General features: G+C 41.9%; 1 protein-coding gene across 2 annotated transcripts in view; it reads right to left on the minus strand.

The window, feature by feature from the left end:
- The window catches only part of C2H8orf76 (chromosome 2 C8orf76 homolog), a 70,033-nt gene that overhangs the window by 19,290 nt on the left and 35,607 nt on the right, over nucleotides 1-15,136 (minus strand). For both annotated transcript variants that reach the window (XM_029591971.1, XM_029591970.1), the window contains 2 exons: nucleotides 9,640-9,783; nucleotides 7,519-8,000 (listed from right to left, as the gene is read on the minus strand). In XM_029591971.1, the coding sequence (XP_029447831.1) occupies nucleotides 7,519-8,000; nucleotides 9,640-9,783 (626 nt within the window). The remainder of the gene's footprint in view (nucleotides 1-7,518; nucleotides 8,001-9,639; nucleotides 9,784-15,136) is intronic.

Raw genomic sequence — 15,136 nt, forward strand, 5'->3', positions numbered from 1 at the left:
TAAACCAAGGTATCAGTGAGATTATAACAGTGACACCTCTTGTTATCTCTTAAGAAAAAAAAAAAAAAAGACTCCACACCCCCAGACTCAGGAAATAAGGGAGCTTTTGAAGGCTGGGGAGTTAGAGTGTTTTTTTGACTAAAGAAGAAAATATTTTTAGAGGTTGAAAACCCCCGGATCCTCATGCTCTCTCTCTCTAATTTACCAGGCCAACCCATTGTATCTGCTACAGGCTCTGTTTTAGAACCTCCATCTATTTCCTTAGATGTTTTCCTCAGCAGCAGAGGAGGGTGGTACAATGAGCCCATATACTGAATACCGATGCTGCTACTCAGAGGCTCAGAAGGTACTGCCAGAGAAACAATAGCACTACTCTGTTTAATCTCCCCACAGACCCGTCCCGGTGCAAAATGCAGAGACTTTCTTGGAGCTGATACCACTGGAGTGAAGACAGAAGGAACAGAATCCAGGAAGCTGTAGGTATCAACCATAGATCTATGCAGAGGTTCAAACTCTACAGGAAAGGCCAAATGAGCCGTGGATGCAGCTATTTTGAAGCATGGCGAATCTTCCACTTAATCTAAACTGTCCACCACTTGGGAGTGTCAAGAAGACTTCCTTAGATGTCACATCTGGAGATGTATTTTTGGTTCTTTTCCCAAGGCAGCGGTAACATTCCTGGTGATGAGCCATGATGGATGTGGTACAAACGTCTTATCAAGGTGGTCTCACTCACTTGGTAAGGCATTTACAACCCTCTGAGAGCTCACTCCAACACATCACTGTCATTGGGAATATTTCTTGAAATTACTGGCCTACTTTCTGAATATCTTCAAATGGAAAAAAAAAGCAAAGCAAAGCTGAAAGAAATTTTCTTTGGAAAGACCAGTAAAGAAGAAATAATTGAAGCAGGCCATAGATCTATCTTAATGTAGCTCAGTGAAGCAAGTGCTTTCTGAGACTGATGCAGAGCGACGATGAAAAATTAATACAAAAAAAAACAAAAAAAACCCCACAAAATACCGAGCTTGGAGCACTAAGGGGCCTGAATCATGAAGGGCCTGATATTCAAAAGCATTTACATGCTTACAACTGAGTTTATATGTGTAAATACACTTTACCTGTGTAAGTGGGCTTTTGAAAATTGCTACAATAGTATGTTACATTTACAAGCATAACTCCTACGTGACTTTTTATCCATGTTAGGCTGAATTTTCAAAGCTATTTACACACACAAAACCGTGCAAACGGCCGTTAGCAAATAACCTGCGGCTCAGTGCCTGTAACAGTGTGCACACAACCCGGTTTCCTGGAGAAAGGTGTTCCAGGGGATGGAGTAGGGACTTAACGCGCATACTTTTAGATTTGAATCGTCTAAGCGTAAGTTAACCCTCCGAAGAACAGATGTAACTTTGTGCGAGTTACTCTCTTTGCGTACCAGGCCAATTTCCGCAGTAAGCTTATGCACCTACAGTAAGTTTGCTGTAAAAAAGGTCTGGGCAAAATCTGCCCAACCATACACGGTTCTAAAAATTACCCTCCCTGTGTCTATGGGAAAAGACCTTGATGAATCCAGTTCCAAGAGGGAAAAAGGAGAAAAAAACCCCCTGTAAAATCTGTGGTACAAAATAACGCAAAACAGCAGAGATCCAAAGAAAAGTAAAAGTGAACGGTAGGGATCTATCAGGCCTAAAATGCATTTTTCCAAATGCTCGAGTACAGGAAAATATGTTTGAATCAGGCATATCATCTTCCGTTACGCCGGAGAGCTTGGAGACGTTTCTCTACCCGCTCTTTACCAATCTGTGAGCCTGAGACACCCAGGAGGTGGAGAGGAAAAGCAACGAGATGGGACTCAGCTGAGAACGCTTATCCAAACTTAGCCATGGTCAAAAGATTTACTGCCACACCCCTCCTACCTGGCCAGTACTAAGAGCTCAGCCTGCTAGCTACCGAGGACAGGATCGCATTTGACATTCTTTTGCATGGGTGCATTCTGGCAGTCCGGCCTTGGATCATAATATACTGCTTGGTATAATTATGATCCCACGCCAGAGAAAGAACAGACACAAAAGCACACTTTATCCGCTTTGGAAGCCTTGGTCCCTTCAGAGATATCACCAATGAGACTGGCAGATCCCAAAAGTTAGTTCTCGGCTTATTTTCATGCAAAAATTAAGAGTTCATCTCTACTGGGGCATACACAAATACAACATTTGGAGGTAATTTTAAAACCAGTTACACATGAAAACGTAACACACTATTGTAGCAATTTTAAAAAGCCATTTACTCAAGTCCAGCGCACTTACATGTGAATATCCTATGGATGATTCAAGGGCATTTATTGTAGTAATCTTCAAAAGCCCACTTATACATGTAAAGTGCATTCACACATGGAAAACCCAATTTAAGCGTGTAAATGCTTTCTTAATATCAGGCCCTTTACGTATAATCATCTGTTATTTTGTCTTGCAAATAAGAGCGTAACCATCTTTCAGTTTCTGGGTTTTATATAACAAAGCATGTGTGCGAAGAGAGGGGGTGCCGAACGCCCAGACGAAACTATTCGTGTGTGTGTGGGGGGCTCACTACAGTTAAGTGCAGAGAGCCACCAAGCTAAGTGCAAGTCCCAGAAACGTGCGCTAGTGGACCCAAAGCACAGAAATCACCTTCACCGTCTGCCAGGGAGAAACGGCAACTGGCAAAATCCCCCGCCTCCACCCTGTACAGCCATCATTCTCCTATTTCAATTTACTGCTGGGAAGAGCAATCACGTCCCAGAATTACGCAAGCTGCTGCAGAGGACCAAAAAAATAACTGGGAATTAGGTTTCGTTTGCCAGTTTATGACTAAACACCCTTTCGCTGATTTTCTGCACTGGTGGGCAGGAGGGAAGGAACCTCTCCAACTGCCAAGACAGGTGTGGAGAAGGCAAGAATAAAGGGGGATACAAAAGGAGAGAAAGAAAGCAGCAGTGCAGAGTAAATGTGGCACAGGAAGAATTTCAGGGTGGGATGAGAATGGTCTCAAACGATGGAGGCAAAAATGAAGCAGATGAGTGAGTGACCTGGGAAACAAAAGGGGAGAGCGCACAGATTTTTATTTTATTTATTTAAAACATTTCTATACCGTCTTTAACAATGTATAATTGACCAAAACGGTTTACAGATGCTAGAAGGTGAAGAACTGCCACTCTTACTTCCTCGGCTAGAAAATCCATTTACCTCTTTTTCAGAAGGAAGCTTTATAACCTGATTTTCTGGGACATTCTGCTGCACAGGGCCTCGCTTCATCCCAAAGGACTACCATTAAGCTAATCACCCATTCAGAAGTTACTGGACATGAGCCCTAAAAGCAGAGTTGCTTACCTGTATCAGGTGTTCTCCGAGGACAGAAGGATGTCAGCTCTTATGCCTGGGTGACATCATCAGACGGAGCCCGGCAAGGAAATGTGATTTCACAGTTTCTAGAAACTTTGACCATGCTCCTCTGGGCATGTGCAGCCCGCCCATGCTACCGTGCATCCACGCGGTGGGGTCCAGACAGTCCATAATCTAGCTGAGGTTTGAAGAAACCAACTCCAAAGGGAAGTGGGCAGCTTTTGCTGCTCTCGGGGAACACCTCTTACAGGTAAGCAACTCTGCTTCCTCCAAGGTCAAGCAGGACGGCAGGCCTCACACATGGGGAATCTCTAGCTACAGACTGCCCCAAATGAGAAAAAAACCCCCAAAATAGTGCCAATGGTCAAAAACGGTTTGTGGTGGTAACAGGCAATTTCCATATTTTCTCTTTTTAAAGAGGAGCAGCTTGGTACCACAATAACATGGGGTGAGAGTAAGGGTTGGAGAACAGCAGTCCCCCAAGTTAATTAAGTCTTGTAAAACTGGGAGAGACTCTCTGGATTATCTAGAAGTCCCTTTTTCTAGCTCTGCAGCTTTAATACCATTACATTAGCTAAGCCGAGTGAAGCTCTCCTGCCTGTCACGTGGCTGCCTCTTGGGCCTATAGCTCATGATACAGTAAGCCACAAATACAGAAGTTCAAAAAGTGATGCTGGTAAAATAATACTATAAACATGATTTAACTCGCGTCTCTCCCAGACTTACTTTATCAGAAGCAGAAGAGGAGATTAGACACATGAGCCTTACACAGAACTATTAAAAAAACACAACAACACTTTAGCACCCTATTTGTTATATGTGTCAAATTCACCAGAGCTGGAGAAGAGCTTTTTGTTCAAGTTATAATATTTAAGCCCTAAGCAGGTCACGCAGGTTTGGTTACTCCTCAACCATGTCTTTATGTTTCAGTCCTTTTGTGTTCTCAATCAATGTGGCTGATTGAGTTCGTGTTCAGGAAGGTATTACTGGACAGAGTCACGGATAGTTCAAGCAGACTCTATGAAGTCAGTTTAAAAAAACAAACCAAAAACAAAAAAGCAAGCTCAGTGCTTCATTTAGGCTCCAAGGTTTAAGGAAAAATTTCAGCTGAATTTAGACATTCAAGTTTTCGGTTGAAAATGTCCCTAAATGGAGGCACCTAAAACTGAATTTACCTCTAGTTAAAAGTGCCTTGTGGTGATAGTTAGTGCTAAGCTCCTAATTCTTTTCCCTTCATCCCTTCGCCACTTACATTTAAATGCCAAGTAAATAGAGTCTCCTAAAATTCAGGAGCTAAGTCCTAGGCAATTTTCAAAGGAGCTGATTTAGATGCCCATCTGGCACATCAGCCCTTTCAAAATGGACCACCGTGTTCTCATTTCAGCTCTGCTAATGCGCCTCAGTCCTGCCCCTAGCCAGAGTGACAGCTGTTCCAAACATGGCACAACATATCAAACCTTCACTATGGATGGCACGGAGGCCAGCAAACTCCTTTCACTTAGGACATGAGCCAGAATTTGTACCCAGGCACAAAGGTTTAGTGCATTAATCCCATTTTGCTCTCTCAGTCCCTGAGAACACTACAGTACTCCCCTGCACGATCTTCTGCTTGCTCCATCCCACCAAGCAAAGAGAAACGGAAAGTGCAAAAAAGATAACACATTGTATAATTTAAGGAGTTTTAGAATCTATTTAAAGAGGAATTTCAACTTGGCTTATACACTGGACCCTTAGGAGAAAATTTAAGTCATTTCCTCTGCAAATCTGGAACTTTCTTGAGTACCATGCACCTGGCTGCAGTCCAGACCTTCGTTGGCTCACGAGGCACGTACAGCTCTCCATAGAAGCATGAGGGAACAAATGGTCTCTCAATATGTACCAGGCCCAAAATATTACATAAAACAATTTTAAAATTAAAACAATGACTTTTGCCTTTTGAAGTTACATAATCCATTTGGAACAGGAGGGGGTAGGGACCTATCGCTCGATAACTGAAGGACAAAGGACACGGCAAAGCATTTAACACAGTAAAATCAAGATTGCACATAACCAGTTACAGCTCACAGCAAACTGTAAACCTGCAGCTCAATCACATTATGTTAATATTCCCCGGTAATCCAGATAGAAGCGAAGAAAGAATTTTTTTTTAACCTAATAGATGGCATCACCTGGTAGAATATTATGCTAAGTACCCAGTGAGGTTACCAGCAGCAAACATTGGTGATGAGTACCGGTAAGTTTGCTTACCATGAATGGTGCTTTCCGTAAGTAGCAGGATTAGTCCGTCGTGCTGCATGGGTGCTGTTATCAGGGCGGCACTAGGCATTGCTCCCTGGAACGCTTGAGAGGGTTAGCTCTGATGGCATGGCCTCCAGTGGATGAATGTGGTACGGGGAGGAAGCGGGAGGTGCAGCTTGTAGAAAGAGAGATGAGAAAGCATTGCGGACAGTGTCGGCGATTTACTCCACCACTTGCTGAGAACGTCGGCTAGGAGAGTGGTGAATAGGATCTCCCTGATCCGTGCCTTGCTTATCCAGCTTAGACACCGGGGTAAGAAACAGGAGAGAGCAAATGGGTTGCGGAGTAGAGAGTCTGAGCCCCTGCTGCCATAAATTAGGATATAGTAACGGAAACTGGGTTTGTGGGCAGTAACTGAAGCAGTGCAGTGATGGGATGATACATGGCCTTTGGGATTCTTGGTGGTGAAATAGCCACTGATAATATGTCCAGTGGACGGGAAGGTCCATAGGGTGGGGCAGATTCTTGCCACTCTTCTTGTAGAGCCTCTGGAGATGCAGGAGCAAAGAAAACAAAAAAACAAAAAAAACTACTCAACCGATGAGCCTGAGGTCGGAGGAGAATGGGCTGGGGACTGATCCTCTTCTGCAGGAGTTGAGAGGTATGGAGAATCTCCAGTGTCCTTGTCTCTGCCTCTTGAGAGGAAGACAATCAGAAGGACCCTCGCTTGTGAGCTGTGGCTCTTTTTGAGCCTTGGGTTATGATGTTTGGTGTCCTATCTCTGGCACCTAATGCAGCTTTCGTGGAGCGTGGTTCATCGGTCCAAACACATGGTGCATCATCTGTGCCACATGTACCATACTTTGCGCAGGTTAAGCCATTTCCTGGGCTGTGTGTGCAGTCTTCGGCACTGTGTGCGCCGCATGCGCAGTCTTTGGTGGGGAATGCGGCACTGCCGGCACCAGATGCGGGGTCTTCTGCGCTTTGTGCATTGGCTCTGGTGCCAGGGTAGACTTTGATGCAGGTGTTTTTAACTGCCTGGCGCATCGTCTTATGCTCCGCATGCCGCTGGCTTGTGTCAGGGAGCGTCCCTGCTGGTGAGGATGACGCAGCTGTCCCGGAAAGGAATGGGTAGAGTGAGCAGGCTCTCTTACCTCTCCCGAAGATGTAGATGGAGAGGCTGATGGATTGATTGTCCAGAGGCTTCCTTAGCCCAGAGCTTTAGCTATTTTTTTCAGCTCGCTGCCTCTGCACTCTGGGGGGACATTCTGCCACAGTCATGCCAATTAGCTTGGGCATGGTAGGGACCCAAACATAAATAGCAGTAGTTGTGGCCATCCCTGATGGGCATTATATAGCCACAAGTACAGTCTTTGAACCTGGCAGTCTTCTTCAGAGACATGATAGCACTGAAAACTACCACACTTGCCCAGTAGGGCAAAAGCCTTAAGCTTTGAGAGACAGCTCTGCCTGGTGCCGCCTGATGACGTCACCTATGCAGCATGGCCGATTCAGCCTGCTTATTGACGGAAAAAAAGTATAACTTTTATTTAAGAAATTTCAGGGAAATCATGCACGCCTATTTTGCCTTTCGTTCTGTCTTGTTTATCTTCAATAAAATCTGAAAGCTTAAAAAGAGGAGGGAAAAAGTGGTGGATGCGACAAACTGCTTTCCAAGGGAGGTGGTGGAGGCAAATAACAGCAATGGCATAAGAATGAATGGGAAAAGCACAAAGGATCAAAGAAATGAAGGGGGAAAGCCCAGAGATCAACGGGGATCTGTGGCACTGCACCGGGAAGTGAAGAGATTGGTGAGGCTAGGTGGGCCTTGCAAGCCTTATATAGGTTTCTGTTGACCTTCTTTAGAAACGAAAACAAAATCACAGCAGGCTTTTCTTACCTGGATCTCACAAAAGAAGCACATGCAATTGTCTCCAGTTCTTTCCTGTTCCTCTGTGCCCTGGAGTCGAATGCAGGAGGCTTTGCTTCATCCTGCCCTCTGCTTTGGTCACCACTGCGAGCCGAAGCCTTCCTGCCATTTGGTTCTGCAGAATGAGCGGTGCAGGTGCGTTCCATCACGCTGGCTTCTGCTTTGTCATACCGAGAGGCAGTGCATTCTTTGAACCGTGCCAACGAGTCTGCAGAATTTCGAAAGTTTTCGCCTGGGGCCTGCTGGATGGAAGAGGCAGAGACAGAGACAGTCCACGCAAGGCTCATGTATGCCTCGGCAAGTTTCTTCCAGTTACACGGATTAAAAGGATGGAAGGAGACCAGCTGCTGCAGGCACGAGATGGCCTTCTGCCACATTCCCTGACCAGCGTGTATAGCAACCTGGAGGTTAAGCACTGCCGTTAAATGATCAACGTTTGTTGCTCTGCTCATCTAATACGAAAAAGAAAACAAAAAAGTCAAAATATTTAAGGAAACAAAATAACTGTGTGTCTATCATTTCAGGGTAATTTTCAAAAGAAAATGTAAATACAACATACTTTCATGGCAATGTTTAAATGCCCATTTTCCTTAATGTGGGCAAACCTAGTGACAATTCAATAACGTATACTGTAGCAATTTTCAAATCCTCTGAAAATTGCTGAAGTATTTGCTATTGAATTGTCAACAGCGTTAACCTGGGTAAATGGGTTTTTGAAAATTGCTATGATAGTAGGTTACATTTACATGCTCCTGTTTGATTTCTACTTGTAAATAAACATGCTAGGGAGTTAGGCTTGTGGCCCAATAGCAAGTACCCTGCACTGCCTGGGTTGGTTTCTTGGCTTGAGCTGGGAATGTTGCTTGAATACTGTTCATAATTTAGGGAATGGAAAAAAGAAACACTAATAGGACAGCCACACCCATCCTAGGGGATCTACTCTAATCTAAGCTTCAATTTTTTTTACATGCCTTTCCATTTCAAATGTCCCCAAAGTGCAGTGTGTATAAATTAAACACAATCAAACAGCAATAAATAAACATAGCAATTAAGAATAAACAGGCAGAAATAATCAATAAGAACATAATACAATATACATAATTCTGGTTCTCAATATGGCTCTTGAAGGCGCTGGTGATAACCTGCCACCTCCTAAGAGCCAGGTCAAGAACTGAGCCTTCTGTTGAGAGAGGTGGGTGAGACCAGATCACCCTCTGAGCTATGGCCTGGAGCATTAGGCAAACAGAGAGCAAGGTGCAGTAGCAGGGAAGAAACTGTCCTCAGTTTTAATCAAAAGGGTTTTCTTAAGTGATTCTTTTCATGGTGTCCCAAGGAAGAAGTATGTTCATAACACCATAGGAAAATATGAGAGCCAAGCTTTGTAACTTTGCAAGTAGCAGCCTGGTTTAAAAAGAAAGCATTTTAATTATCCTAAGGATAAAGAACAAATGAGACATGTCCAGAAGACAGCATGGTGGGGAGAGGGGTAAGGGGGGCATGTAGTTTGCTAAGGATGGAGGAAAAGCAATCCAATCACTGTCCATTGATTGGATTGGGAGTACTTGAGGAAATACAGCCCTCCCAATCCAATCAATGGACAGTGATAGGAGGAGAGGATATCCTGGGAGAACAAGAATACAGAGGTGCAGCATCTTCTATTCCCTGGCAAGCAAAACAAATCCTGTAATCAAATGCCACAACTGTACACCTTCCAGTACATCAAGCTGCAGTCTGTATTCTATATATTTCTACTTCACTTCTTGTGAAACGCAAAGCTTGAAGTACAAGTATGTGAATCATTTCTGTACACTATTCCACATTACATGATAAAAGCCCTGCTGGCTTTCTTTTTTTAATTCCCCATTTTCTTCCTTATTTTACACCTCCCTCTTCTCCAGATATCAGACGCAGGTAAGGGCTGGAGAAAAACTCTCCTCAGAGACGTCAGCAGCCCCCACAGGCCCCGAGCACCTCACCTCCACCACGTGCCCAAGCCCTGCTGTAGAGACTCAAACCTGAACGGCTTATGCTAATCAAGGCTCACAGAGGACAGTCCAGGTTCTCTCCCCAAAGCGACTGGACAAAACTAACCAGTTTCTGGGCAATCCCTAAGGCTTCCTCGTGCTTTCCTAAGCGAAGCAAACAGCGGGCCTGGCTCTCCTGGACATCTCGTCTCATGGCAGTGTTAGCAGATGGCAAGAGTAGAAAGCAGCTTGAATATTCCTGGAGTGCTTTCTGGAAATAAAAAAAAACCAAAAAACAAAAACACAAAACAACTGAAGAGTCTGTGCATAAAAGATCCCAGAGGCATAATCATAACTTGCACTTGTAATCATAAACCATGGCTAGAGAACCATTAAATGGAACTTTAATTTTCCCATGCTTCTGGTTAAACCAAAATACCATGAGGCGGGGGCAACTGGGCAGACTGGGTGGGCCGGAGTCTTTACCTGCTGATGGCTGTCAGGGGCGCCCAGCTTTAGTGAGGTGCTGTATGAAAAGGGGAGGGAGGATTTCTTATATTATGCTTCATCGCATAGCAGAACTAGGGATTCAAGTCCAACTTTCTAACTGCCTAACAGCTACCTGAACGCATCCCCGCCACGTCAAATGTGCATCTGTAGTAGCCCTCCAGCAGTGAAACACTGCTTTTTTGACCCTCCACGTGTGGCGAGCGGCTGCAAACCGCTAGACCAGCAGTTTGTCCTGAAGTCCAGCAATGTTGTCAAATCCACTGGTAACTCAGTACCTTCTTCCTCAGAAGTCGCTCCAATTGTGAATAAAAGTCCTGCCTCTGAAAGCTGTAAACTATATTTCCTCCTAATTTAAGAGGGAGCCCCTGACGGCCGTCAGCAGGTAAAGACTCCGGCCCACCCAGTCTGCCCAGTTGCCCCCGCCTGCGTGACATTGCAGGCCCTCCTCAATCCCCCTGCACATTCTGTATCTGATACATTCATACTTTAATTCTATCCTCATTTGTGCTACTACCATCTCAGCTGGTTGCCTTAGTCTGAAGATTAAGTTTTGCTAGGAAGATGGATTTTTCATTTTATGGCTATTGTACTGTTTAATGTTGTTGATATTTTATGCTGTGCTGATTATATTATCCTTGTTTTTGTTTTATTTTGTATGTCATGTTGAGCTGCAGGAAAGGCAATTTAAAATTGAACTAAATAAATAAAAAAATAAATACTGAGCTGCTTTGCATGCAATTTGGTTCAATATTTCCCAAGTATAGACCCAAAGTTTTTCACATCATCGGAAGCGTGAAATTCTGCAGGTACTGATAACACTAATGAATGCATTTTTAATGTGCACCGAGTGCCAGATTCAGCACCTTATACATTTTAATGCATTAATGCTCCTTAGTAAATAAGCCTCTCAGTTTATTATGACCCAATATACCAGATCCTTTTTCTGGACAGTGTTATCATTCAAAGTATATTGTACTTGCCTATTCTTGTGCTCCAACTGCATCATCTTACCCTTGTTCACATTTAATCTCATTTGCCAGTTGTCTTCCCAATTTCCTAAAGGATCTAAATCCTTCTGTAAAATCAGTGGGCCCTGCTGTGTATTTATAATAAGAGGAAGTTTAGTGTTATCTAAAAAAAAAAAAAAAGACAAGATTGCTGTATATTCCTTCCTCTAGAATACTGATAAAGTATTTAACCATGGGCCCCTCATTCATCACATTATGTACTTTTAATTATGACCTGCTGATGCCTCAACTTCATCCAGTTCCTCACCTATTGGCTGTTATCCTTAAAGGTCAAATATCCACACACATGTAAGGGTCAAATATCCACACACATGTAAGGGTAAATTAAACAGGTATTATCATTACATAGATAATATCAAAAACATACCCATATTATATCTTCATATTTTATTTATAACAATTTAAAAACATTAATATTGTTTAACATACATTACACCATATTACTAACATCCTGCTGTCCTGTGAGAACACCTGTTACAGGTAAGCAACATTTGCTATCTTAGGAGTTACCACCCACGAACCCGATCTAGGCATCATAGTGGATAATACATTGAAAATGTTGGCGAACAAAGAAGCAAACAGAATGTTAAGAATTAAGAAGGGAATGGAAAATAAAAAGGAGGATGTCATAATGCCTCTGTATCGCTCTATGGTGAGACCGCACCTTGAATACTGTGTGCAGTTCTGGTCATCGCATCTCAAAAAAGATATAGCTGCACTGAAAGTGTAGAGAAGGGTGACCAAAATAAGGGGCATGGAACGGCTGCCCTATGAGGAAAGGCTAAAGAAGTTACGGCTGTTCAGTCTGGAGAAGAGACAACTGAGGAGTGATATGATAGAAGTCTACCAAATCCATGAAAGGACTTGAACAAGTTAATGTAAATCGGTTATTTAATCTATCAGATAATAGAAGGATTAGGGGGCACTCCATGAAGTTAACAAGTAGCTCATTTAAAATAAATCGAAGAAAATTATTTTTCCATTCAACTTCCTGCGTTTTTTTGACTGAATGGAATATCTCGGGTTGATGTTAAAAAAGACCTAGACGCAACGGATACGTAGGGGGGAGGTGATAGATACTTAGGGGGAGGTCCATTTGAGGGTATTTAAAAATAGAGGGTGTGGATCTTTGAACTGTGCAGCTGTGGCGTTTTAAAAATGAAGGAATAGACAGCGCATGAGAAACTCTTTGCCGAGTGTGTGTGAAAAACTCAGTAAGGTTAGTACAATTGATATTGGTATTCTGGGTTTTGAGGATGTCGATATATCTTGACTAAGTATAATTAGCTGAATGATGATATTTTACCGTTTAAAGTTGGGAGTGAAGATGGCTTTGTTGAACAGTGCCTGCGGTAACCGGAGGATATTGTGAAGTTGTTGATGAACAGGGTTGGTGAACCTTTGTGACAACCGGAGAACTACATGAAGCTGGTGAAGAATAGGGTTGGAGAACCTAGAATGAAATAAGTTGCTAAATTTATGGCTTTAAGGTGAGTTGGGATATCTGTGAATAATTAGTATGAGATATATAATGGTGGAAATGTTGTGGCTGGATATACATATATACGTATAGATATTTTAGAATGATATTGGAATTAAAAATGTAATAGATGATTGAATAAATGATTAATAAATACATATGTTTTTTAACATAGAAAATGAGATAACATCGGGTGATATAATTAATTATTTGTGTATGTTTTCATGAAGGGAATAGGTGGTGAAGATTGGTGTGTTCGTTGATAAGTGCAGTTGGAGATTCCCTATATATGTGAGAAGAAAGGATAATACAAATGTTTTGAATCCCTGATGAGACCCTCGGGTGAAACAAAAGCTTCTTGTCAGGAGTATAGGAAGTACAAGAGTACGTTGAATCAACAACATCGGGAGTATAAAATAAAGTATAGGAGTTTTTTTTTAATTAATAAAACTTTGTATTGGGGAGTTTTTGGAATGAATATAAGGGAAAGTTCTATCAACAATTAACAAATAGGAATAAAGAGTAATATATAAATAAATCTCTTTAATATATAGTTGGTAATTCAAGTGCAATATTGATAAATAACAAAAAATTTTTGTATTTGCTATTTTATGTATTAACATTGTTGGTTTGAATGTGGAGGATGAATGGTTGAGATATGTAATATGGTGTAATGTATGTTAACAATATTAATGTTTTTAAATTCTGTTATAAATAAAATTTGAAGATATAATACGGGTATGTTTTTGATATTATCTATGTTATCCTTAAAGCCCTTCTTTCTTAAAATTTGAAAATCAGTCTTTCACATGGTACTTTCTTAAAAGTTTTAACAAAATCCAGATAATTATATCAATCTTGTTTTCCTAGGTCATTCACAGTTTTCGGTTTGTGAAAAGCCCACTAAGGTTGGTCTGGCAGGACCTAATTTTTAAACCCACGTCAGCTCTTGATAATCCTTCCTCTCTCCCTCACGTTCATTTGCAATACTTCTCCATAACTGAGGTTAGGATAACTGTTTTATAGCAACCTGGTAAAGATTTGGGTTGCTTCACCAGTTTTAATGGCCCTGCTCCACTTTAACTGGTTCTCAAAATATTGTCCGGTGGCCAGGCCATCATTTCACTCCTCTCCCACAGCGGCCCTAGACACATTTCCTCTGATTCTAGTGCCTTACTGACTTTTATTTAGTCCACTTTACTATTTTTTACTCCCTTCTGGGATATCCAAACCAGACTGGGTTTAAATATTGATGGCCTTACTGGTTTATATTCCTCAAGGGGCCCTTCCACCATAAATACTGAAGAAAATTTTATTCAGTATTACTGCTCAGTATTTTTTTAGTTCAATTAATCCATAAAATTAACTATAGCATCCCTTGTTGTCCTTTTACCATTAATATATTTTGCAAGCTTTTTGGGATTTCTTTTCTTATCTTTAGCAATCTCTCTGTCATTGTTAATTTTAGCTCGCTGATTACCCTCTTTCACTCAGTGAAATCAGTCACTTCTATAATCATTTAGTTTCTTTTTGTCATTTTTTTCTAGAAATGTTTTGATTTGATTTAATATTCTCTTTACCTTTCTCCCTAAACTGGAAAGTTCCTTAGCCCACTTCCTATCCAAACCACTTTTCCTTGCTCTATGAGTCTATCAGACATTATATGACAGAGGTGGCCAACCCCAGTCCTCACGTGCCACGAACGGGATAGATTTCAGGATATCCATAACATCTATGCATGAGAAAGATTTGCATGCACTGCTTCCATTTTATGCAAATGTTTTCCATGCAGATTCATTATGGATAGCTTAAAAACCAGGCCTATTTGTGGCTCTTGGGGCCTGGAGTTGACCACCCCTGTTATATGAAAATCAGGTTCTACGAGAGTCCAGAAATGTTGGAAGATGACACACTTCTGTTTGCACCTTGTCAAGAATGTTTAGCTCTTTTTGGTACTAATGTAATCTCATGGTAAATCAGCAACAGCCTATTTTCTAGGAAAAGCAATCGCTGACATAAAATCAATTTTATGAGCACAAATCTGCAGCCCTCCCTGATAGGGGGAGCATTTACTGGAGGTTATTGCCCTGCTGGAAGAGGTGGCATTAACAAGCAATCCAGAGTAAATTTAAAAGGTGTTTTAAGAACTTAATTTTTTTGAAATCATAATATTAATACAACCAAGAATGAACAATAAAGGTAGTTTATTAAAGTGTGTTTCACTGCTGTTCAACACCATGATCTGGAGAGTTCCTGTGACAGACTGCATATGAAATCTGGAGTGCGCAACATGGACATTTGGATCATCACGATAGTACAACAGGCCATGTCCAAGGGATTAGCATTTATATTCCAGATTGCTTCCAATCTACTGTGCTCATAGGAACCACCAGCAACTCACAAATTAGGTACTATTACAAAAATTAAGTGTAACGAAACAGGACCTCCAAATGATTAAACTTGCACTGCTTTAATTAGAATCATCTGAAACTCCCAGCAGCTGCAGTATTGTAACATTTGCAGTTTTCTTACATTTCTTGAAACCTATGGTGGGGAGAACCTTCATATCTGCTCTGACCCAGGATAAGGCTGCAGTGCCTGCACAA

Source organism: Rhinatrema bivittatum, chromosome 2 (genome assembly GCF_901001135.1).
Source record: "Rhinatrema bivittatum chromosome 2, aRhiBiv1.1, whole genome shotgun sequence".
NCBI classification, from domain to species: Eukaryota; Metazoa; Chordata; class Amphibia; order Gymnophiona; family Rhinatrematidae; genus Rhinatrema; species Rhinatrema bivittatum.